We start from the raw sequence: 25,121 nt of genomic DNA on the forward strand, positions 1-25,121 counted from the left end.
AAATAAGATAAAGAGATTGTAGTGTTTGTGTAATAGAATGTGAATGTTTTAGGTACCATGGGTTGGCATCCCATCCTGGGTGTCTCCACCTTGTGCCCCAAGTCCACTGGGATAGACTCCAGGTTCCATAAGAATAGATGGAATGCATGGATGGATGGATGGATGGATGGATGAATGGATAGTTCACTGCTATGGTTCATCGCCATAGCGATTCCACAGTGGGGGAATTCACAACCCACCATTACCAAAGTTTAATTTATTATCACAAATATAGTTATTAACCTATTTGACTAATATTCAGCGTATATATTCATAACTCAAAAACAAGCAAATTCAACTTGGATCTAATGTGTGATCTGTCAGTGGAAAGTTCAGGAACAAAAATCTCAAGTGAATATTCTTGTACATAATCCAATAATGAGGTTTGTGTGTGTGTGTGTGTGTATGCTGTTCTACTCTGTCTGCCTTTTCCTTTTTCTCTCTGCATATTTTTGCTAATAATAAAGGCTATACTGACACCCAGGGAAATTAGCAGTCCTGTTTTCTCAGTTTAGTTTTTGTCACATCTGTCATGAGTTACGAGCGTGAACTTTAATTATAAAACCTTTGTCTATGAGAAGTCTGAATCCATATCTCTGATATCTCATTTTAGCTTTTAGTTTAAATGTACAGAATTAAAAGATCAATTCAGTCTCATCCTACATCTGTGTCCTGCTGCTGCACTCAAGAAATAAACTACAATGCTCATTAAATAGTGTCTGTTTATTACGGCTTGGTGACTGTTAATGAGGAAACAGCAGTTTTGATATGCTCGGAATCTTCAGAAACAAGCACACAAAGATAAAGAAAACTGATGATGTGGAGTAAGTTTGATAAAACTAAAAAAAAAAAAAGAAAAAAGAAAAAAAAAGCTTCAAGTCAGCAGCATGCATCTGTTCAGTAGCATTGTAGACCCTTAAAACTGTAAAGCCATATTAAAGGGCTATAATTCAAAGTAAACAGACACTACAGCTCTGAGCTTGTGCTGGAATGCATGAACTCACTGAAGTACAGGAGAGTAAAGAAGTTACCAAAGGGGGTGGGGTGGGGGGTCATTGCCTCAGGGGTCCACTAGACACTGTGAGTCATGGCAGAATTGCAATCTGATGAAATACAGAATCACTATACATGAATCATATATGGAAAAGACAGGATGGCCAGGAGCACACGAGTATGATATATTACCATTCCCAGCGTGTGGTATAGCGAATGTGGAATGTAAACCTAGCTGATATTTGAGAAGAACAATGCGTACTGAATATTAAATATTCCGACTCAAGGGGAATAGAGTCAGTCAGACTTTCTCGAGACCAAAAAATAAAAGATTCGTCACTTATGAAAATCATATCACTTCCAAAAACATTAGCTTTCATAATGACTCTAATGGCTTTACATAAAAAGCCAGTGTGGGTGCACTTTCATTTCATTGTGTATATTTAACATTTGATTCGTTTTTTTATTAACAGATTAATTACAAACGATAACAATAGTGTTACTTCCAAGCTGAATTGAGATTATTACTAAAAAGGAATAAGCTCATGTTATACTGTAGCGACATGACGCCACCTGCTGGCACTTTTTTTTTGTCGTCATCGTTCAATAATGCCAAATCCTTCTTGAGAGTCTCAGTGTCTGGCTTGAGCATCAAAGCACGAAGCGGAAAAGAACAAGCTCTTTGTTGTTTGCTTCACTGAACAGTGAAAACGGCTTATCCAAAACCATCAGCAATTCAAATTCCCTGTGCAAAGCTCAGGAAATTTAGGAAATGCTGACAAGCCTGTGTTTGTTCTACTGACATTTCAGCTGCTGAACGAGTCTCTAATAAGGGGTTTGAAAACAAGCAAACAAAACATGTAAACACTGCCAGGAAGTGTAAAAAGAAAGAAGGAAAGATCAAATGGACTACAGTTTGGCAGCCTTTGCTTCAAATCATAACTGCAGCATCTGTCTTGAGGTGGAGATCTTTAGGCATCTTCATATCACGATTCCCTGTGTGTAGGAAGAAAAATTAAACACTCAATATGAATCATATTATTGCCTTTAAAAAGTATACTGTCCCCCCCTCCCCTTTATTTCTTTTTAATGTGTGTCTATTTCTATTCTCAGCTCAAAACAAGCTTTCCAATTCCTCCTGCTGTAAAGCCACCACGGGACATCATGCCGCCCACACGATGGTGATATCTGTGTATTTTGGTTGTGACAAACATTACTTTGCCTTTAGGCCCTACGTATCATTTTTTTAGGTTTTGTCAGATGGCTTCGAGCAAACTCGAGGTGTGACTGTATCTCAGAAGTGGTTGAAGTGATAGTGAAGTGATGAAGAGGTTGTTGGTGTCTAGAAAGCTCTGTAAACAGCACTGTAACTAAGTGCATCCTTGTTGACTGTTTTGTTGTAATTCCGAATGAGCTGATCTTAGTATTGTCTGTGTTGTACCATGCTGATTTAAAACTTTTACAAATGGGATTACAATGCTAGACATTTCCAAACTATATTTTCTTGTAAGATTCTTCATTTAAAGTAGTATCCGGGGCAGATACTTGTCTTTGTAACAGCAGCAGCACCGGCTGAGTCAGCAGTTTTATTGGTGTCCTCAAAAAAAGTGAGAGGACGGTTATATTTCAAATGAACACTGTTTTACCTTAAGAGTGCATTCAATCAGTCAATTCCTTATCAACTCCAGTTTCATTTTTACATTTGTAGATTCTGAAGACATTAAAACAATTTATTTTAACTTTAGATCGACTTTAGAATATAATAATTTGGCGGTGAATACATTTTGACAGCATTGTACACTAATAAGCTGAAAATGTATTTTATTAAAGATGCTAAAATAGTTTGTTGTTACTGTATTTATTGCGTTTCAAATCATATGAAAGTATTCTAAAGTTTGTCATCAAAATACATGCTTACAGTCTGGCGAGTCAGTCTCCTGAGTGGCTTGTATGTGGTATTTGTTTTGTTTTCTTTCTAAGGTTGTGCTTGTGAATTTGTGATTTTTGTTCTTCGGTCCTCAGAGTAGACGTTAAAGAGCAAATAATGTGTGAAATTTTGTTTTCAGCTCAATAAAACTGCTGCTGAAGCAGTGACTATGCTAGAGTAAACATTTCAAGACCACTTCCACAGCAGAAAAAAGGGCACGTCAGAGTAAATCACACATCAAGACAATGATGATCATGTTTTCTGACTTAATGGACTTGTTCAAAGAGAATGTATTTCCAGGACTGTTAATCAGCTTTATTACACTGAAATGCTTAGGCATCTATAGGATAAGCATCAGGAAAACTAGGCTCTGACAATGCACCTGCCTGCACACACACACACACCCACCCACACACACACACACACACACCCCGAATCTTTTTAGTCTCAATCCCTTCAGTGTCATTTTTTCATGTGTCATGTTCATGGGAATAAAAAAGTCACAAGGAGGGAGATCCTGGGAATGCAGTGAAGTGATAACCACACTGTTCCTGGTTAAAACCTCTCTGGTTGAGAATGCAGTGTGTGCAAGTTGCAAGATCTATGATTCTGGGTGAACCACTTCTCGGGATGTTCTTTCCTGATGCTTTCCTGCAAGTCCATTAATGTCAAAAAACATAATCATCACTGTCTTGATGTGCGATTTGAACTGACACTGTTTTTTTTTTTTTTTCAGCAGGATGCTGTGGTCTTAAAAAGCTTGCTCTAAGTGTGTTAGTCACTGCTACAGCAGCGGTTTTAAGCAAAAAAACAAAACTTTGTCCATAGGGATTGCAGAACAAATATCGACAAATTCACACGTACACATAGTATGATGCCACTCGGGAAACTGACTCACCAAAGCATAAAGATTCTAGCGAGTGTCGAGTGTGTGCCACATTAGAATTCTGGGAATTTTTGTGTCCCCCCTCTTCGCTGAACAGGTGTGCATTAACATTAGATAAGACTAGTGAAATATAATATAATGAGATTTAATAAAAAGACTATTGCACTGATATTGACAGATTGCATGAAGCCACATGGTTCATTTTATTATTAATTATTATTATTATAAAATGAAGTGTCCCATGATGCTGGGGAACATGGCAGCTAACCTTGAGCAGGACAACCAGTAAGGCAATGAGCAGGCCCAAGGCGAGTATGGTGGAGATGACGGCCCAGGCGCAGGTGAGATGTGTACAGCTGCATAAGCGGCTCATCATGAAGAACCGAGCTTTGCGCAGACGGGATACTGTTTGTGGAGGGTAGCGTGCTTTGTTCAGACTCTCCATACCTAAAGACTTGATAAGGCAGGCGCGTTTGTGACTAAACTGGTCGAATGTGTGCTTGCCGTGGTATCTGCCCATTCCACTGTTTCCTGAAAGAGAGAGAGAGAGAGAGAGAGAGAGATGCACAGATTGTATTAGTGAAACTGAGTGGCAACTATGAAAAAGTAAAAGAAAATGGCTTAAAGGTTTGGCTGACCTAAAAGCTACAACATTAATAAGCAACGATGTAATAAATAAATGATTCAAATAAATGATGGATGAATGAAGGTTTTCCAGTCTCTACATTACTGTGTGCTTGGTTTGTTCTCTTTGGATGAAAACAGCAATATTTCCTTTTTCTTTTGCTGGCCTTTTAGAAATTGGCTATGTATTTGTGAAGCATGCACAGACAAAGACTTATCTAACACTATAAACATTTTCTCAACATGAAATCTTATTACATTAAAGTATGCGTTAGACCCATAACCAGGCCTGTATGTTGCTGTACTAAACTTAAAATTACACAAAAACAGCTTAGCTTGCTAAATCAGAGAAAGGACGGACGTAACATTTTATATCTTTTTTTACCTGGAAATTTGATATCATTGCTTTTTCTGCTTATTTTGATAATCCTCCAGTAAATTATTACATTTCATAACTATATGTTGAATAACAAACAGCAAAGTTTCCTTATCAACAGTTTAATAAGTTTCAGAACCTAGTATTTTATAATACTAGGTCTGCATACAGCCTATGTAAAAGGAACACTATTTCTAAGCATTTCTTTCTTTTTTTTGCTTTAGTAACATTATATTAGAGATTAGAATGTTTGAATAAAAAAGTTTACATTTGGGTTCTGCTCAAAGCGAATGGATGATTTATTGTTTTTCTGGGCCATGATCACAAAACCTAATGCTACATTCACACACAGTGACATGAGTAACAACAACTGTTGGTGATTAGATGTGAATAAGTCCAGCAACACAACAAAGTTAAAAAAAAAAAGGTTAACTTAATGCAAATATGACTTGGTGCAATGACTACCAATGGGAGGGTGTGATGACAGTAGAGCGCACATGATTCATGGCAAAAAGCACACACTGCTTCTCTAATGATATAATGCAGATACACTATATTGCCAAAAGTATTTGCTCGCCTGCCTTGACTCGCATATGAACTTAAGTGACATCCCATTCCTAATCCATAGGGTTCAATATGACGTCGGTCCACCCTTTGCAGCTATAACAGCTTCAACTCTTCTGGGAAGGCTGTCCACAAGGTTTAGGAGTGTGTTTATGGGAATTTTTGACCATTCTTCCAGAAGCGCATTTGTGAGGTCACACACTGATGTTGGACGAGAAGGTCTGGCTCTCAGTCTCTGCTCTAATTCATCCCAAAGGTGTTCTATCAGGTTGAGGTCAGGACTCTGTGCAGGCCAGTCAAGTTCATCCACACCAGACTCTGTCATCCATGTCTTTATGGACCTTGCTTTGTGCACTGGTGCACAGTCATGTTGGAAGAGGAAGGGGCCAGCTCCAAACTGTTCCCACAAAGTTGGGAGCATGGAATTGTCCAAAATGTCTTGGCATGCTGAAGCATTCAGAGTTCCTTTCACTGGAACTAAGGGGCCAAGCCCAGCTCCTGAAAAACAACCCCACACCATAATCCCCCCTCCACCAAACTTTACACTTGGCACAATGCAGTCAGACAAGTACCGTTCTCCTGGCAACCGCCAAACCCAGACTCGTCCATCAGATTGCCAGATGGAGAAGCGCGATTCGTCACTCCAGAGAACGCGTCTCCACTGCTCTAGAGTCCAGTGGCGGCGTGCTTTACACCACTGCATCCGACGCTTTGCATTGCACTTGGTGATGTATGGCTTGGATGCAGCTGCTCGGCCATGGAAACCCATTCCATGAAGCTCTCTGCGCACTGTTCTTGAGCTAACCTGAAGGCCACATGAAGTTTGGAGGTCTGTAGCGATTGACTCTGCAGAAAGTTGGCGACCTCTTCGCACTATGCGCCTCAGCATCCGCTGACTCCGCTCCGTCAGTTTACGTGGCCTACCACTTCGTGGCTGAGTTGCTGTCGTTCCCAAACACTTCCACGTTCTTATAATACAGCTGACAGTTGACTGTGGAATATTTAGGAGCGAGGAAATTTCACGACTGGATTTGTTGCACAGGTGGCATCCTATCACAGTTCCACGCTGGAATTCACTGAGCTCCTGAGAGCGACCCATTCTTTCACAAATGTTTGTAAAAACAGTCTGCATGCCTAGGTGCTTGATTTTATACACCTGTGGCCATGGAAGTGATTGGAACACCTGATTCTGATTATTTGGATGGGTGAGCGAATACTTTTGGCAATATAGTGTACATACTTTATACAGAACTTAATATAACACCAAATCTCCCTCTAGAATGTTTTTAGCGGCAAGAAAACAGAAAAGTTGTCAAAATGGATTGCTAGTTGTGCCCCTCCACTAGTAAATATTATTACTTTGGGAGTCAGGAGTAGGAAAGCTTACAGGCGACTTCATAGTACAGCGACCAAAAAAACTGCTGCATGTGTGAACATACACTATCAGTCAAAAGTTTGGACACATCTTCTAATTCCATGGTCTTTCCTGATGTTTATTTCTTTCTACATTGTAAAACAATGCTGAAGGCGGCCGAAATACACAATAATCTCGTTTGAACAGTTGATATTGAGATATGTCTGCTACTGATGCTCTGTAAAGCCTTCATAAAGGCTCTAATCTGAGGTGCTGTTAACTGGTGATTTCTGAGGCTGGTAACTCTAAATGAACTTCTCCTCTGCAGCAGAGGTAAGTTTTGGTCTTGCTTTCCTGGGATGGTCTTCATGTGAGCCAGTTTCTTCATGGTGCTTGATGGGTTTTGCAAATGCACTTGACAATACTGTTCTTGCAAGAACTATTCCAGAACACCTGACCTTCGTGTCTTAAAATAACAACTGACTGTTTTTTGTTGTCATTACATATGGATTACTTAAGTCCATGTGTGTTATTTCGTAGTTTTGACATCTCCAGTATTGTTCTAGAATGTAGAAAATAAATCCCTAAACAAAAAATGCTGAATTGAATGGTGTGTCCAAACTTTTGACTGGTAGTGTAGCTTAAAAATGAAACACATTTGTATAGATCAGCAGTGTCCAATCTTATCCAGAAAGGGCCGGCGTGGGTGCAGGTTTTCATTCCAACCGACAAAAGCCACACCTAAGTCTCCTGAAGGCCAAGATCAGTTGATTAAACAGGTGGAATTAGGTGTAGCTTCTGCTTGGTTGGAATGAAAACCTGCAGCCACACTGGCCCATAGTGGATAACCCCTGGTATAGATGATATGTGTTTCTGTTGATTGTTACTGGGAGCATGATTACTCCATTACTCAGGCCTGAGCATGTTTATGATGTTCAGGCTGACCTACCTACTCCTCCAAAGGGTAAGGAGCTGACTGTGTAGTGGATCATTACGTCATTAACCACCACTCCTCCACTGGTCGTTTCAGCCAGCATTCTTTTGATCACCTTCACAGAAACAATTTAATAAAGAAATTAAAAGGATTTTCCCACCGATAATAGGGCCTTGAAACCCTTGAAATTAAGTTTAAGAAACTGTTTCTACTAGACATACTGTGTATTACATAATATTATCAGCAGCTCGGAAAAAATACCTTCTTATCAGAAGAGAAGACATAAAGAGCCAAAGGTTTTTCTCTGTCATTAATGAAGCGAATGGCCTCGTTGACATCACTGACAGAGATGATTGGCAGCACAGGTCCAAAGATCTCTTCTTGCATTATCCTGGCGTGAGGCAAAACATCCTTCAGAACGGTAGGAGCTGGCAGAAACCAGGAAATACACATCCACTAATGCTGTACACAAATCCATCAAGAAAACAAACTACTACCGTACCGATGGCACCAACACTTCATATTTAATCACAAGTCATATTCATACCAATATAACACTGTGATTTATCGCTCTCTCCCCCCACAGCCACACTGCATCCCTCCATCAGAGCCAGCACACGCTCAAAGTGATTCTGGTTGATGATGCGGCCATAATCTGGAGAGCTTTTTGGGTTCTCACCGTAGAACTCCTAGAGTTAGCACAAACACAAGATCCTGTAGATTCTTTATATTCAAGTGCACTATTCTCATATAAATAAGAATTTGATTTCCTTGAAAAAAATATATCAGAGAACAAACCTGTAATGTCTGGCGAATCTCTTCAATCAGTCTGTCCTGGATGCTGGGATTACAGAGGATGTAGTCTGGTGCGATGCAGGTCTGGCCACAGTTAGAAAACTTCCCCCAAGTGATTCGACTGGAGACAAAAACAACAAATATTATAAATATGGAAAGTAGATACTGTACAGCATACATACTGTCTAGAAAAATGTTTGGAAACATTTACCATGTCTTTCTTTTTAAATCTAACCAAGCGAATAGATATAAGTGATCACTAAATGTTGATTATTTTAGTGAAATTATTTAATTTTATCAAAATATGCCTCCTGGGCATATATACTCATTCACACTAGGGGAAATTTATCTTAGCCAAGCTATCAGCATGTTTTGGGAGGTGGGAGGAAACCCACGCAGCACAGGAATTCTGCACAGCTGAGGATTGAACCGGGGGCCCTGGAACGGCAAAGTGGTAACACTTCCACAGAACCATTTAAGAGTATATATACTGCATGTAGTTTCACCACCTACAGCCTCAGAAGCACCGTACTTACATAGCTGATTAAGGACAATTGTCCAAAATGTCAAATTTCATTCTAAACTTTATGTTCTGTGATTACATTTTACTGCATCCACTATATACAGTTTATTAGACTGTTGAAGGTTAGAGACTACAGTTAATCATCCAAATAGTGGTCCAGCAACCAAATCTGATGTGATGACATAATGTGGGTGCAAGACATTGTGTACATTAATATATGGGCGACTGCTGGTGAATGTAAACCTACAAAATGAACATATATGACATAATCTAATATAATAATGACAGCACATTGGTGCATTCAAAACAAATGAGCTTGTAAACCATACTTTACCGGCAAGCGACTGCAAGGTCACAGTTCTGATCAATATAGCAGGGACTTTTCCCACCCAGCTCCAAAGTGACTGGTGTGAGGTGGCGTGCAGCTGCTTCCATAACCAGTTTCCCCACTGTGCTACTTCCTGTGTAGAAGATGTGATCGAAACGCTGCTTCAGCAACTCCTGTGTTTCAGGAACTCCTCCAGTCACCACATGGTACATCTCCTTAAAGATTCAAGCAGCAATTAGATTATACATCGGTGATGCTTATGTAGGTTCATAAATAAGAATTGAAATGAAGGGAAACTCTGGTTTAGGCTCTGGCTTAAATGTCATGTGCTGATGCTGGACGGTCTCTCCTATCACAGCAAATTTTAAAAATCACCATAGAAACAAGGCAGATATGGACAGATCACAAGCCTGAAGCACCCAGGTCATGAAGCTTTCATATTCAGGCTATAAATTTTTATTCCAAGAATTTATTTTTTGTTGACTTTCAGAATTCGCCCATTGTTTTCTAATGCAAATTTAAACAAAATGTGCTTGACGGTGGTGTAATACCCCTTTATAGCGTGCTACTCATTTTCTCGGCTTTCACCTGGCAGATTAATTAGCATGCATAGACAACATTTCACATTTTTAGAATTAGCAACATGCAGGAATAACAAAACCAAGCAAGTCTATTGTACAATGGTTTGTTCTGATTTAGATCAGAAATGCAAAAACTGAAAAAGAAGTATTTTTCTTTAAACATGGCATAATCTACAATAAACACAGATGACCGCTAAAAATATAAAAACATGGATCATAGTGAGACACTGGCCAACAACACTTTCTTAGACAAAAAAAAGAATAATGAGTCATCTTCTATACATAAAATCATGTATAGTCGTTTATGTCAAAGATCATAGGAATTTTAAGATCCAACTATTCATATATTACACTCATTTTTATGTCACTATTAATGTCCCTATTAATGCACTTGACTAGGTAACTACCTCGCCAAATTGTGATATAGCTTTGACCTGCCTGGCGGAGGCAGATAGATTTATGATTTGTCCATTCCTGCAAAATGAAAACTCACTGGAAGTCACAGACCTGATCCAAATACTGAGGCAGCAGTTCTTTCAGTAGGCTGGCTGAATTCTTACTCAGTTCTGAAGGCTTCACCACAGCAGCATTGCCTTACAAGAGAAGCCTCAGAGTGATTAGATGTTTCTGAACGAGTGAATTTTACAATGCAATGCAAAAAAAAAGATGTTTAGTAAGATACACCCTTGTAGAGTTCATTAAAATTACATCCCAGTTTATTATCATCCTATTGTTCAATAACTACAGTGAAGCTAAGATAAAGATATGTAGCTAACTGCAAGAATAAAGAAATAAACAGATGACAGCTGTTTCCTAGTTTTACCTGCTGCAATTGCTCCAATGAGTGGCCCCAAGGTAAGAGCCCATGGGTAGTTCCAGGCTCCAATGATCAGCACCACACCCAAAGGTTCAGCTTTAATAAACACTTCATCCGTCATGGTGACGAGGTTTTTCTGAACAGGCTGAGGTTTTGTCCAGTCACTGAGTTCACGTTCAGCCAACTTGATCTCATTCTCAAGCCCAATGAGCTCCAAAAGCGGTGTGTTGAACTCACTCTGCAGCCAAAAGGACATTTTTTTCACTGAATACATTTCTTGACAAAATTGTTATTAAAATTTAACATTCATATAAGATACATTAAGCCATGCATGTACCGTACTATATCAGCAGCCTGACAATACAATCATTATGAAGAAGCAAGAGGTAGCCTGAGGCCCAAAAACAACGTTTTACAGCAATTCAGTAACATGTTGTGATTAAAATTGGTCAGCAGAATTCACTGAATGATGTTTGAAAGTGAAATACGATGAATAATTCTGTAAAATGCATATAATGTATTTTGCTAATTTACATTTTAAGTCTATTTAATGTCCATGATATCAAATACTTGTTTTAGGTTTATGAGATGTTTGCCACTTTTATGGTTTGTGAGATAAAATTTAAATAATCATTAGATAAGAATTAGCAGGACTATTTAATATCACTTTTGACAGAAATTATTTAAATATTACACTCATTATTTAACCCTCTACTGCATACATTATACATTATGATACGTTAACGGGAATCATGTTTAATAAATTTCAGTAAATTGAAACAATGCACAAGTTTTTATTTATTTTTATTTAAGGGGTATTTTTTAGGTAAGTAACACCGTATCACAACACCATACAAATACACGTTAAAATTGGCCTATGCTTGCTTTCTATTAAAATCTTTCCCTGCCTCTCATTATGATATGATAGATACATATAAATTAGCGCTAGGAATTTACACTGAACAATCCTCGAAGCACATTCCTGTCTCCTGTGACTATTTGCTAAAACTGACTCTTCCTCTCTCCCTGCATTATTGGACCACACATCAATATGGTCTAACTCAACCTCCCTATTATCTATAGGACTATTATCTATTGTCAATACAGACAGTGCCATCCTCTTCATACACTGGATGTGTTAATGATTATGGGCTTTCTTTGTCTTGTGAGCTGCATATATCCGACAGCACTATCCTGCTTCAATCAGAGGAAAATGCTCTGGTGACTTTTTTTTTGTTCGGATCCCAGTCCCAGTGCACATCTTTACCCTGTACTCCACGTTGAGATCCACTGCTCTATGATATCTAATCCATCCATTTATCATCTGTACCACTGATCTTAGCATACAGCTCATTCCAGGGGCTCATGGCACAAGATGAGGGACACCCTGTATAGCCCACACACAACGTACTTTAACACACTACAGACAATTTAGTGATGGCGATCAGGGGAGGAAACCAGAATACCTGCAGGAAATCCCTAAAGCACCAGGAGAACATGCATACATCTCACACACACCATGTGGAGATGTGAATCATACCCCTAACTCAGACAGTGTAGGGAAAATATTCTAACCCTAAAAAACTTGTACCATACCTTTTTGCTGGAGTAGTACCTTTTACTATGCATCCTGTACCCTAACAGGTATACACCGTTCAGGCATAACATTATGGCCACCTGCCTAATATTGTGTTGGTCCCCCTTTTGCTGTCAAAACAACCCTGACCTGTCGAGCCATGGACTCCACTAGATCCCTGAAGGTGTGCTGTGGAATCTGGCACCAAGATGTTAGCAGTAGATGTTCAAGGATACTTACAGGACTTAAACGATACTTTTGATAGATAGTGACCACTGCAGCCAGGGAACACCCCACAAGAGCTGCAGTTTTGGAGATGCTCTGATCCAGTTGTCTAGCCATCATAATTTGGCCCTTCATGAAACTCGCTCAAATCCTTACCCTTGCCCATTTCTCCTGCTTCGAACACATCAACTTTGTGGACAAAATGTTCACTTGCTGCCTAATATATCCCACCCACTAACAGGTGCCATGATGAGGAGATCATCAGTGTTATTCACTTCACCTCTCACTGCTCATAATGTTATGCCTGATCGGTGTGTATACACCACACCTATCATAATCTATGCCTTTACACTTGTGTACTTTTATACACATTTCCGTGTGAAAGGTACATATTAGAAGTCAGTATAGCGGTGTTGATGAGAAGAGAAACACTGACACTCTGTAGCAGCTCTTACCCTGTGGAGGTCATGTGAAAGAGCAGCGCTGATCTCCGCCTGTTTCTCTCTGATCAGTCTCAGTAAAGCTCGGAGCTGCCCAACTCTGTACTGCAGGACTCGGGACCTACCCGTGTTAAAGGCTTTCCTGGCTATTTCCACCGTCTGTTTCTCCATTTCTTCTTTCTCTGGTCATATTAGTGGGGGGAAAAAATAAAGTAAAATAAAAGTAATGCTGGATAAAACGTGGTAAACACCATACTGACCAGCTCGCTTTGCTGACAACGCTGCTGTGGATAAACGCCTAGTTTATTTGATCTATAATCAATAAATATCAATCGTCGAAATGTACCATGCCTTAAAAAGTTTTTGTTTTGTTTTTATTTGTAATTTATTCCTTAGAGTTCGCATTCTAGTCCAAACACAGTGGAAATAAAGTTACCTCTTCCTCAGGCTAGTTAATGCTACATCTGTTATCTGCTCCATTCAGCTAAGCACGATGCTTCTAAGACCAGCTGTTTATGTGACAAATTTCCAAAAACAGAAAGAAACATGTTTTACTTACTTTTTTTTTTTTTTTTTCCAAAATCTGTAACTACAGAGCGAACAAACGCCACCTCCCAGGGTGGGTTAGAAAAGCCCCAGAGAGTAGTATGGGGCAGTATTTATTGTGTGCTGCCCAGAAGGAGGTGCATCTCACATAAAGACCTTACTGTAGCTGTTACTGAATAATCAGCACATTAACCACAGTGTCCAATGTTACAAACTGCCCACAATTAGAATAATAAATAAACACACAAGTACTTTTATTTTAATATAAATAGAACACCACTTTGTATCATGTTGTGTATAATTTGAGTGATATTAATGCACAGGTTACAGAGTGAACTAACTGAACTGACCTTTACACCTCAGAGTCCAAAGTAACACTAGGACAAATTAGATGAATTATTAAACAGCATAGTATATAACCTTTATTATTAAAATCTAACAATAATATACCATCCATCCATTCATTCATTCATTCATTCATTGTCTATACCCGCTTATTCCTAGGACTCCTAGGGTCATGGGGGTCTGCTGGAGCCTATCCCAGCGCACATAGGGCGAAAGGCAGGGGTACACCCTGGACAGGTCGCCAGTCTATACCATCCATATGTTCCTTAAGTAACTTTCAAGTGTAACATGACCCATTACATTTTTGGAAATTTCTTGAATTTCAGTTTGTCCTAAAGTATCTTATTTGATTTTTTGAAACTCACTGGAACTCTACTTGTATTTTATTGGAAATAATGTCATGCTATTGGAAAATCATGGGGAATTATAGAGGGTAGATTTAAAATCTTAAAACATTTGCTTTAAAAAAAATTTCACATTTTATAATATTCTCAAGTTAGTGTTAATGCTAATGCTGTGTTCAAAATAACAAACTCTATATATACACACACCGATCAGGCATAACATTATAACCACCTTCCTAATATTGTATTGGTCTTCCTTTCGCTGCTGAAACAGCTTTGACCCATCATGGCATGGACTCCACTAGATCCCTGAAGCTGTGCTGTGGTATCTGGCACCAAGATGTTAGCAGCAGATCCTTTAAGTCCTATAAGTTCCAACTTACAGGACTTAAAGGATAGATACTGACCACTTTTGGGACTGGGAACACCCCACAAGAGCTGCGGTTTTGGAGATGCTCTGATCCAGTCATCTAGCCATCATAATTTGGCCCTTATCAAACTCACTCAAATCCTTATGCCTGCCCATTTTTTTGCTTCTAACACATCAACCTTGAGGACAAAATGTTCACTTGCTGCCTAATTAGTAGGCACCTGTTAGTATATGTATATATGTGTATATATATATATATATATATATATATATATATATATACACACACATATACACACACACACATATATATACATATACTAACAGGTGCCATGATGAACATCATCAGTGTTATTCACTGCACCTGTCAGTGCTCATAATGTTATGTCTGATCAGTATACTGTATTATGTCTTCATTGTGGCGAGTTTAATAAAATTGCAAGACACTCAAAACGTGCTATGAAACTGGGAAAAATGCACCTTTAGAATTCTTAAAAACATCACAATGGATCATTAAATAATCCTGTAAAAGTGCTCCTATAGGAATCACATGGAAACTGTTTCCACAACAAGCTAGAAATTCAAATGATTATCCTGTACAAGTTACTACTGGAATCCTGTAGGATTTTTTTGACAAAAGATTATAAGGAACATCATCCTGAGAATTTGTAACAATTAAAATGCCCAGTGCCTACCAAAATATTTCATCATAAAATACACTTTGTAACAGCTCTGTACTGATATAAAAGTTTTTTTTAAAGAGATATGAAAAAAAGAAATGCAATCTGGTTCCAATATACTAGAAAGTATATATATAGAAAGAAATAGTATATAGGAAATAGTATATAGAAAGAAATATAGTGTTGTATAATTGCATAGCAGAGGTATTTAATGTTTTAGTTTATTTGCATTCAGTAAAATAATTCCCATAATCTGAATATGTATCTACCTTGCTGGAACATTTGTCTGCAAGTTTTCAGTTGTCTATCACAATTTACAAATTAGAGCTTTATTACAGTCTTGCTCATTATTAGTAAAGAGGTGAAGTTTCCAGAGAAGGCTGGACGGGACTGTTGGTGATCCTTTTCAGCCACCTTTACGCAAGAACCTCTGCAAAGGACACAATAAAATTAGTTCAGGCAGTACACAACCCAGAATTGACAAGAAACTATATAAAACAGTGTACAACCAGCTGTAGTTTTTTGTAAGTTTATACAGAAAGCCTGGTTTGGCTGAGCTTCTCGTCCTACCCCCATCAAGGTAATTACAGCATCAGTGTCTTCTGGCCAGATAAGAGAAAACTAGTCATGCCTAGACAGTAATTTGACTATTCTTCATTCTCTTCTGTCTGTTTAGTTGAGGAAGGGGGGTTTAGTCAGTTCAGAGTCAATCTCTTTCGAATGGACAGAGACTCATTGTGGAGAATTTTCCCATGTGGCCACTCACGCAGTAAAAGATTTCATTGAAGAAGATTTCTGTTTCATGAAAATGGGTATGTCTTTTGTTCTGTTTTAAACTCCTGGCACAGTAACGTTCCAAACCCTGGAGTGTAGGCAGAGGAATGATGCTTGAAATAAGCCTTGTTACCCCTAAATCTTATGCCAAATTACAATGCAGGCAATTTATGAAGCAGACTTCATGATTCATACATACCTCAAAGTGATTATTACAAAGTATTATGACCAGAAACTATAAAGCCACTAATCATTACACAGAGATTACATTTTTTACAAATGAAAAAATGTGGAATAGTAGTAGCCCTATTCATAAATTCATAAATAAGTTTTGTCTATTTCTTCACACGCGAAAGTTTAGACAAAATGGTGCGGAAAACAAAAAATATTGAGTAAGCGACAGTTCTGCATGCAGAAACGCTGTTTTTAAAAGAAAAGTCAGAAGACAATAGCCAGATTGGTTTGAGCTACCAGGAAGGATAAGGTAACTTCCTTGTTCTTGGCTCACAGGAGTGGACTGTGATGTGGTCTTCTCTTGTTGTAGCTCATCCACCTCAAGGTTTGATGTGTTTTGTGTTCTGGGATGCTTTCCTGAGATTGTAAATAATGCTTATTTGAGTTACTATAATCTTCCATCAACATAGGTGTTTCTTGCAGACCATAGGTGTTTCTTGCAGACCAAGACATACATGGTTTTTTTGTGTTTCACACCTTCTTTGTAAACTTTAGAAACTGCTTTGTGTGAAAATCCCAGGAGAACAACAGTTTCTGGAATACTTATCTGGCACCAACAACTATACAACAGTTAGTCACATAGGTCACACTTTTTCTTTATTCTAATGTTTGATGTGAACATTAACTGAAGCTCTTCACCTTTTGACTTTCGAGCATTGTGCCTCAGCCACATGACTGATATGAGCTAGTTATGAGCAAGTGTACAGGTGTTCCTATTAAAGTAGACAGTGAGTATACAAGTTCAGCTGTATACAGTAGAGCATGATTTCTTTGCCTAGCCCAACTAGGAAATATGAAGAAGCACACAGGGAGTAGGGAAGGAAGGTGAAGCATACCTGTACCACAAAACCTGCCAGTGCTGCAAACACAGCAACTTGCACCAGCTGTCTCCATCGTTTGATGTTCACCTGTTTGAGGAGGATTCGGGCCCAGTATAGTTTCTCTGCCGTGTGAGGTGGGTAGCGGATCAGGTTGAACCTTTCCATGTTCAGATTTTTAATGAGGCAGCTGCGCAAGTGACTCAACTGATCAAAAGTGTATTTGCCATGGTAGCAGCCAGTCCCACTGTTACCTGTTGGGTTTGGGGATTTTACATAAAAAGACTGATGGTTTTTGTTCTTCTATTAGAAAGAAACCACTTAATATGTAAAATGGTGCATAGTCATGAATGTTTACCAACACCACCAAAAGGCAAATCACTGATGCTGAAGTGAACAAGGCAGTCGTTGGCTATCAGCGCTCCACTGGACGTTTCCAACATTATCTTCTTTATTACCTTGGAAATTAAATGTCACTTGTAAGGCTGAAGAAAACAGAACATATGTATAACTGCAGGACTTAGTACAGTTAAGTTCATTTACCTTCTTACTAGAAGAGAAAACGTATATTGCCAAAGGCTTCTCTCTTTCATTAATGAACTGGATAGCATCGCTCAGTCCATTTATTGGGACGATGGGCAGTACAGGCCCAAAGATCTCCTCCTGCATCACCTTGGATTCTGGTGTGACATCTTTTAGGACAGTGGGAGCTGAAGAGTAAAGTAAAAATTAGTGCTGTGCACATGGCAATGTTTTGTTAAATATAACTAGTTTCTCCACAATAATTATATGTATATTTTTCACCAATGTAGCACTGGGATTCATCATGTCCTCCCCCTATAGCCACTGTGCTGCCCTCCATAAGCGTTATTATCCTCTTGAAATGCCGCTGATTGACGATGCGTCCATAGTCTATGAAGGTCTTAGGATCATTTGTATAAAATTCCTGACACGGAAATGTTTTAAATGTTAGAGGCAGACAAATAAATATATCAGCAAGCCCAGCATGCAAGTAAAAGTCCCAGTGTGCTTCACCAGGCACACGTTTTTGGAAGCTGACTCAAATGAGACTCATATAAATATATTGACTGCAATATATATATATTATTATATTATATATATATTTCTTATTGGTTTTTCACTCACGTGTTGAATGTGATGTGCTAAATAAGAGTTATGTCTTCCAAACCCAAACCAACAGTTCTCTTTAAATACAGTGTACTCTGTAGGTACTAACCTGAATGCATTTTCTAATCTCCTCCACTACTTTGTCTTGGATGCTAGGTTCACACAGGATGTAATCAGGGGCTATGCAGGTCTGACCACAGTTAACATACTTTCCCCATGTGATACGACTGAGAACAAAAACATATATGAAGAGCACAGAAAATAGAGTGCTGTTAACAGCTTAACACTTCTTTTGTGATTTCACCTTTTATTCATTTCAGGCTAAGCCATTATTCACATCACTGCATTTCATTGGTGAGTATCTATCTATCTATCTATCTATCTATCTATCTATCTATCTATCTATCTATCTGTCTATCTATCTATCTGTCTGTCTGTCTGTCTGTCTGTCTCTATCTATCTGGAAAGGTTAATGGCTCTTATGAAAGTTGACACTCAGGGTTTGCTGTTTTAATAAGTACTTCTCTCCCCAGCCAACAAAATTCATGTTATCATTTAATTGTGGTCATTTAATTTACTATTAAAAAAAAGTTGCTGCCCATTTTATCTCTGTACCAGTGTTATTGTTGAGAATTGTTTACACACCCCTCCCTCACAGACTCATGATACTCTATGCACAGAAGCCCAATCATTTTCTGTCCCATCAAATGCTCTCTAGAATCTGAAGTGTCCTGCTCTCCACTAACTGACTCCACTAAGACTGAAGAAAGAGGTGAGGAACCACTCGATAATTTCTCTCCCTGACTTCCTGTTTTAGTGGAGATTACGTCAACACATCGAATGAAGCTTCAAGACACTTCACAGGAATCGATTGGAAACATCCAATAAGTCGATTTCACACCAGTGTACTGGGAGAAAAGGTTATGTGCCCTCTTCTGTACAGATGAGCTAACAGACACCTGTGATTGGCTAGTCTCACTCTGATTGAGCTGGAGGAAAGGTATGCTGATCTCTAGACTACAGAACAAAATCTTAGCGTTTTGAACCATTACATGGTAGCTCCTTATGTTTGTTTATTTTAGATGTTGTTTGCTTAGAGCCAATTAATCAGACTTATGTAATCTAAATTTACTCAACATTAAGAAATGCAACCTTTTTTTTCTAATCAGAATTACTACTACTAGCAATCTCACATTGATAGTGTAACAATAAACACCTTTGTGTGTTTACTTATCTCACTTATCACAGACCTTGACCTGAAATCTTAATGACACACATTTTTCCATGACTCTTCTAGAACTGATGTGTAAAGCTCACCGGCAAGCTATTTTGAGGTCACAGCCTTTATCAATATAGCAGGGACTTTTCCCCCCCAGCTCCAGAGTAACTGGTGTGAGGTGGCGTGCAGCTGCTTCCATAACAAGTTTCCCCACTGTGCTACTTCCTGTGTAGAAGATGTGATCGAAGTGCTGCTTCAGCAACTCCTGCGTTTCAGAAACTCCTCCAGTCACCACCTGGTACATCTCCTTAAAGGTGTAATTTATGTTTTAGTTGAAATCATGTAAGAAAATGTCTGACTTGATGGCATTCTGTATATGTATGCAGCATGGCCTTGAAAGCATGATATTATGTCTCACTATATAGCTATATAGCTATATTATATATATATATATATATATATATATATATATATATATATATATATATATATATATATATATATATATATACACTATATTGCCAAAAGTATTCGCTCACCTGCCTTGACTCGCATATGAACTTAAGTGACATCCCATTCCTAATCCATAGGGTTCAATATGATGTCGGTCCACCCTTTGCAGCTATAACAGCTTCAACTCTTCTGGGAAGGCTGTCCACAAGGTTTAGGAGTGTGTTTATGGGAATTTTTGACCATTCTTCCAGAAGCGCATTTGTGAGGTCACACACTGATGTTGGACGAGAAGGTCTGGCTCTCAGTCTCCGCTCTAATTCATCCCAAAGGTGTTCTATCGGGTTGAGGTGCAGGCCAGTCAAGTTCATCCACACCAGACTCTGTCATCCATGTCTTTATGAACCTTGCTTTGTGCACTGGTGCACAGTCATGTTGGAAGAGGAAGGGGCCAGCTCCAAACTGTTCCCACAAAGTTGGGAGCATGGAATTGTCCAAAATGTCTTGGTATGCTGAAGCATTCAGAGTTCCTTTCACTGGAACTAAGGGGCCAAGCCCAGCTCCTGAAAAACAACCCCACACCATAATCCCTCCTCCAACAAACTTTACGCTTGGCACAATGCAGTCAGACAAGTACCGTTCTCCTGGCAACCGCCAAACCCAGACTCGTCCATCAGATTGCCAGATGGAGAAGCGCGATTCGTCACTCCAGAGAACGCGTCTCCACTGCTCTAGAGTCCAGTGGCGGCGTGCTTTACACCACTGCATCCGACGCTTTGCATTGCACTTGGTGATGTATGACTTGGATGCAGCTGCTCGGCCATGGAAACCCATTCCATGAAGCTCTCTGCGCACTGTTCTTGAGCTAATCTGAAGGCCACATGAAGTTTGGAGGTCTGTAGCGATTGACTCTGCAGAAAGTTGGCGACCTCTTCGCACTATGCGCCTCAGCATCCGCTGACCCCGCTCCGTCAGTTTACGTGGCCTACCACTTCGTGGCTGAGTTGCTGTCGTTCCCAAACACTTCCACGTTCTTATAATACAGCTGACAGTTGACTGTGGAATATTTAGGAGCGAGGAAATTTCACGACTGGATTTGTTGCACAGGTGGCATCCTATCACAGTTCCACGCTGGAATTCACTGAGCTCCTGAGAGCGACCCATTCTTTCACAAATGTTTGTAAAAACAGTCTGCATGCCTAGGTGCTTGATTTTATACACCTGTGGCCATGGAAGTGATTGGAACACCTGATTCTGATTATTTGGATGGGTGAGCGAATACTTTTGGCAATATAGTGTGTGTAATATATATATATATATATATACATACACACACACACACACACACACAACCAGTCAAAAGTTTGGACACACATTCTAATTCCAATGCTGAAGGCGGCCGAATAATATACAATAATGTCGTTTGAACAGTTGATATTGAGATATGTCTGCTGCTGATGCTCTGTAAAGCCTTCATAACGGCTCTAATCTGAGGTGCTGTTAATTGGTGATTTCTGAGGCTGGTAACTCTAAATGAACTTCTCCTCTGCAGCAGAGGTAAGTTTTGGTCTTGCTTTCCTGGGATGGTCTTCATGTGAGCCAGTTTCATCATGGTGCTTGATGGGTTTTGCAAATGCACTTGACGATACTGTTCTTGCAAGAACTATTCCAGAACACCTGACCTTCGTGTCTTAAAATAACAACTGACTGTTTTTTGTTGTCATTACATATGGATTACTTAAGTCCATGTGTGTTATTTCATAGTTTTGAAATCTCCAGTATTGTTCTAGAATGTAGAAAATAAATCCCTAAACAAAAAACATTGAATTAAAAGGTGTTCAAACTTTTGACTGGTAGTGTGTGTGTGTGTGTGTATATATATATATATATATATATATATATATATATATATATATATATATATATATATATATATATAGTGTGTGACATAAAATATTAATGAAAATACACTAAGGTCCAAAAGTTAAACTAAAGGTTTTAGTGTTTTAAAATGTTTAATATCTTGAATATTAAATAAACAAAAGTCTGTATTATTTCCAGGTGCCTATTAAAATGTAAGCAAATGTGTGATATTGACCTTTGTATAATTCATGCTAAATCTCTTCTACTGAGGCATGCATTCAGACAACACTCTAGAAGATCTGATCTAAAATTGGATCTGCACAAACATGTGGAGTTGTGCCAGCTTTAACAAAACAAATACAAAGAAACTATAAAATTCAAGTAAAGATTCTACTTTACTCTCAAATTGTTGTCAGTAATATAATCTGTAATGAAAATCATAGTATTCAACTAGTAGATTGAAATATTGAGGACATGCAGGTGGTAATAACACTGTGTACGATTTTACCGGGTCCAAGTACATGTGCAGGAGCTCCATGACCTTGGCAGTGTGACAGCTGACCTCTGATGGCTTCACAACTACTGCATTACCTACAGAAAAGATGATACAGGAAGCAAGATGAGAGGAGAAATACAGTACTGTGTATTTAACTTGTACTTTTGTCAGTCCACTTGAAAGCAGAATCTCCAGTTTGTGAATATGAATATGAATATGAATGACATGATCTCTTCTAAAATAGTAGTGTTCTACATCGTTAGCTCAAATGTTTAACTGCTTTACCAGCAGCGATGGCTCCTACAAGTGGCTGTAGTGTTACAGCTATTGGATAATTCCAAGCTCCGATAATAAGCACCACGCCGAGAGGCTCTGGCCAGATGTAAACCTCATTTGTGATGGTGACAAGAGTTTTAGCTACAGGACGAGGGGCTGCCCACTCTGCCAGTTTGCTTAGGGCCAGATTGATCTCTCCTTCAAGGCCGAGTATCTCGTACAGCAGCGTCCCATTCTTGCTCTACGAAAAAGCAAAGAACATGTATAACAAAAATATAATATCCAGCAGCATAAAAGTCACATTGTTAATTACAGTTCACCTTGCACAGGTCCTTGTTGAGAGCATCAGTGATGTCATTTTGTTTTTCCGTAATGAAACGCTGTAGGTTTTTCAGCTGCTGTATTCTGAAATCCAGCGGTTTAGATCTCCCAGTTTGAAAAGCCTTCCTGGCCTGCTGAACCACCAGCTGCTCTCGAGACATCAGTAACCAAAAGCACTTACATCAAACTGTGAATTGCAATTAAAACACAAGAAAAAGAATATAGATGAATTATTTTTTATTGATTGGTTGTCTGAAAAAATGCCGTAAATGTAATACCGCTAAATGATTTATCAGACATCAGCAGGTTTTCATGTCAAAATACACTCTGACTTTCTGCAGAAGTGTTTTTTCCATTCATTAACTAGATCCATGTTTTTCAGCTAAATACTCTGGGGTATTTTTATGCAAACAGAAAGTGAATAGTGCATTGTTTTGGATTTTACAAGAACTGAGAGGATTAGAATGACCACGGGTCTAGTCTCGGACTTGTCTTGCCAGCTTGGTGACTTTGGCACTAGGTTTTTAGGGTTGCCAGATATCTGGATTTTGTCTGCGAGGAGTCAGCGAGTCTCTTTGATGAGTCGTTGGGTAGTTCACACTTAAAGATTGCCGAGCGCTGACCCGCTGATTTTCCCACGATCACAGACCGATCTGTCGGCGAGCTCGTTAATTTGCAAATCGGGCTTAAAATTCTGTAGTGTGAACTAAGTCATATCTGGTATGTTAAATATCTGAGACAGTCGGCCGACTGGACATCACGTGGTGTCAATTGTAGCTGCGACCTCCAGCCAATGAGAGAGCAAGTCAACAGAGTTGAGGTCACCGGAAGAAAAGCAGCAGCAGCAACATGGCTTCAAAAATAGTGTGGACACAACATTTATTTTAATAAATTAACATTTATTTAGAGCGAGACTCCTGCCGACGTCCATTTTCAAAACAAACCTCTACCGAAAGTCTCGCGTCATTTCCGGATGCACCTGTCGCGTGTGTTTTCGTGACAAAACGTGGTTTGGGGATGGAGTTGGGTGACAAGAGTTGTTGTCAGATCGTGGGGTGTGCGACCCCCTCTTGTGGATCATTTACGAAGCGTCGCGTAGTGTGAACACCACAAGAACAAAAAGACATACAGTGAAGTCATGTAGTCTGAACAGCAAAGCGATCTGCCGGCGGTTAAAGTCTTGTAGCGTGGCCTTTATGTGAGCCACTGTTCCTAATAACCAATCACCACTGCTCCCATTAACCAATCCCCATTGTTCGCAATAACCAATCACCGATTGTTTTTCTCACCTGTATACAACTTCTTCTTTTTTAAACCCTTATCTTTGTTATACTTACAAGTAATAAAAGCGAATCTGTAACTGATTCCTTCATGTCTACTAGCTACCATGTACATAGTTGGTTTGTGGTGCCTTAACCAAATACTTCTTTTCTCCATAAGAAATAAGTTATAATCTGTTTTTTTTCTGCATTCTGATAAAAAAAACTCCCTTCATTTGATGCGCAAATGGTAAAGAATCAATTAATATAATCAGCGGGCTACAGCTGAGTTTCAACAACTTTATTTCGGCCAAACGGCAAGTCAGTACATTACTTTTTTTCCTCCCTCTACTCTTCTCCCTCACCCCGGTGCTAATAAAACCTGTCCTGCCACGGGAAAAACCCCGGTGTTACCTATTAGTTCCCTTTTAACATAAAAACAACAAGCAAAATCAAATGTCACACATGCAGGGATACAGACAAAATAATAATGTGCTATAAATAATAATTAAATAATATTCAATTCTAAATTAAAATAAATAAATATCTTATGGGTGTACTTCATATGATAATAAATAACAAATCAATGCACGACTAAGGTTACACTAGTGTTGAATTTATCACAGACCTGGCAACCCTGAGTACCACTTAAATAGCTTTTAATTGAAAGCGTGGATAATTAGTTCGTTATTATTTTTTCAACTCAATGCAGAGGTCATAGAACTGCCACACTGATATACTAGTAAATACTAGTAAAGTTATTTTTCTGTCAGTCACCACCCTGGTTAACCAGCTAGCCAACAAGCAATAACAACACTGAAAACCAGTGCTGTTAAAATAGTCTTGGTTGCCAGATATTGAACTTAAAGATCCTGTACATATCCTGCACTGTAGAATTTATCTACATTTAGGCTACTTTAATGTACACTGTACCTTATTACTGAGTGACCTGCTGTTCCCGCAGTGTTAATGCGACTTCTTCACTTTTCAACACTGGTGAAAGACTGGGGTCATAT

General features: G+C 39.0%; 2 protein-coding genes across 4 annotated transcripts; both read right to left on the reverse strand.

Moving 5' to 3' along the window:
• Positions 1–744: 744 nt before the first annotated feature.
• Positions 745–15,324, reverse strand: aldh3a1 (aldehyde dehydrogenase 3 family, member A1). 2 transcript variants are annotated; one of them, XM_058413502.1, is made up of 11 exons: positions 13,542–15,324; positions 12,998–13,162; positions 10,748–10,979; positions 10,432–10,517; positions 9,350–9,558; positions 8,496–8,613; positions 8,245–8,386; positions 7,959–8,125; positions 7,713–7,812; positions 4,114–4,376; positions 745–2,028 (listed from the first exon to the last, which is right to left on the reverse strand). In XM_058413502.1, exons 2-11 carry the CDS (start codon positions 13,151–13,153, stop codon positions 2,014–2,016), a joined length of 1,488 nt encoding a protein of 495 aa, XP_058269485.1. In that variant the 5' UTR covers positions 13,154–13,162; positions 13,542–15,324; the 3' UTR covers positions 745–2,013. The 2 variants fall into 2 exon arrangements, with proteins under 2 accessions (XP_058269485.1, XP_058269484.1); XM_058413501.1 differs by having other exon boundaries at positions 12,998–13,164; positions 13,419–15,324.
• A 148-nt stretch (positions 15,325–15,472) lies between these two features.
• Positions 15,473–25,121, reverse strand: aldh3a2a (aldehyde dehydrogenase 3 family, member A2a). 2 transcript variants are annotated; one of them, XM_058413500.1, is made up of 11 exons: positions 25,039–25,121; positions 22,846–23,033; positions 22,535–22,766; positions 22,262–22,344; positions 19,539–19,747; positions 18,331–18,448; positions 17,898–18,039; positions 17,637–17,803; positions 17,452–17,551; positions 17,112–17,347; positions 15,473–15,697 (listed from the first exon to the last, which is right to left on the reverse strand). In XM_058413500.1, exons 2-11 carry the CDS (start codon positions 23,005–23,007, stop codon positions 15,674–15,676), a joined length of 1,473 nt encoding a protein of 490 aa, XP_058269483.1. In that variant the 5' UTR covers positions 23,008–23,033; positions 25,039–25,121; the 3' UTR covers positions 15,473–15,673. The 2 variants fall into 2 exon arrangements, with proteins under 2 accessions (XP_058269483.1, XP_058269482.1); XM_058413499.1 differs by having other exon boundaries at positions 15,473–17,347.

Source organism: Hemibagrus wyckioides, linkage group LG17 (genome assembly GCF_019097595.1).
Source record: "Hemibagrus wyckioides isolate EC202008001 linkage group LG17, SWU_Hwy_1.0, whole genome shotgun sequence".
In the NCBI taxonomy this organism is placed as follows: Eukaryota; Metazoa; Chordata; class Actinopteri; order Siluriformes; family Bagridae; genus Hemibagrus; species Hemibagrus wyckioides.

Bases quoted from the DNA above. Each gene is read 5' to 3' on its own strand.
- aldh3a2a (XM_058413499.1), bottom strand. From the start codon at position 23,007: ATGTCTCGAGAGCAGCTGGTGGTTCAGCAGGCCAGGAAGGCTTTTCAA. The intron at 22,345-22,534 runs GTAAAGCAGTTA...TCTTTTCTGTAG, and splicing joins TGTAGGAGCCATCGCTGCTG to GTAATGCAGTAGTTGTGAAG. The intron at 18,040-18,330 runs GTTAGTACCTAC...TTTCCGTGTCAG, and splicing joins AGATTAGAAAATGCATTCAG to GAATTTTATACAAATGATCC.
- aldh3a1 (XM_058413502.1), bottom strand. From the start codon at position 13,153: ATGGAGAAACAGACGGTGGAAATAGCCAGGAAAGCCTTTAACACGGGT. The intron at 10,518-10,747 runs GTAAAACTAGGA...TTCTCTTGTAAG, and splicing joins CATTGGAGCAATTGCAGCAG to GCAATGCTGCTGTGGTGAAG. The intron at 8,126-8,244 runs GTATGAATATGA...GGTTTCTGCCAG, and splicing joins TAAATCACAGTGTTATATTG to CTCCTACCGTTCTGAAGGAT.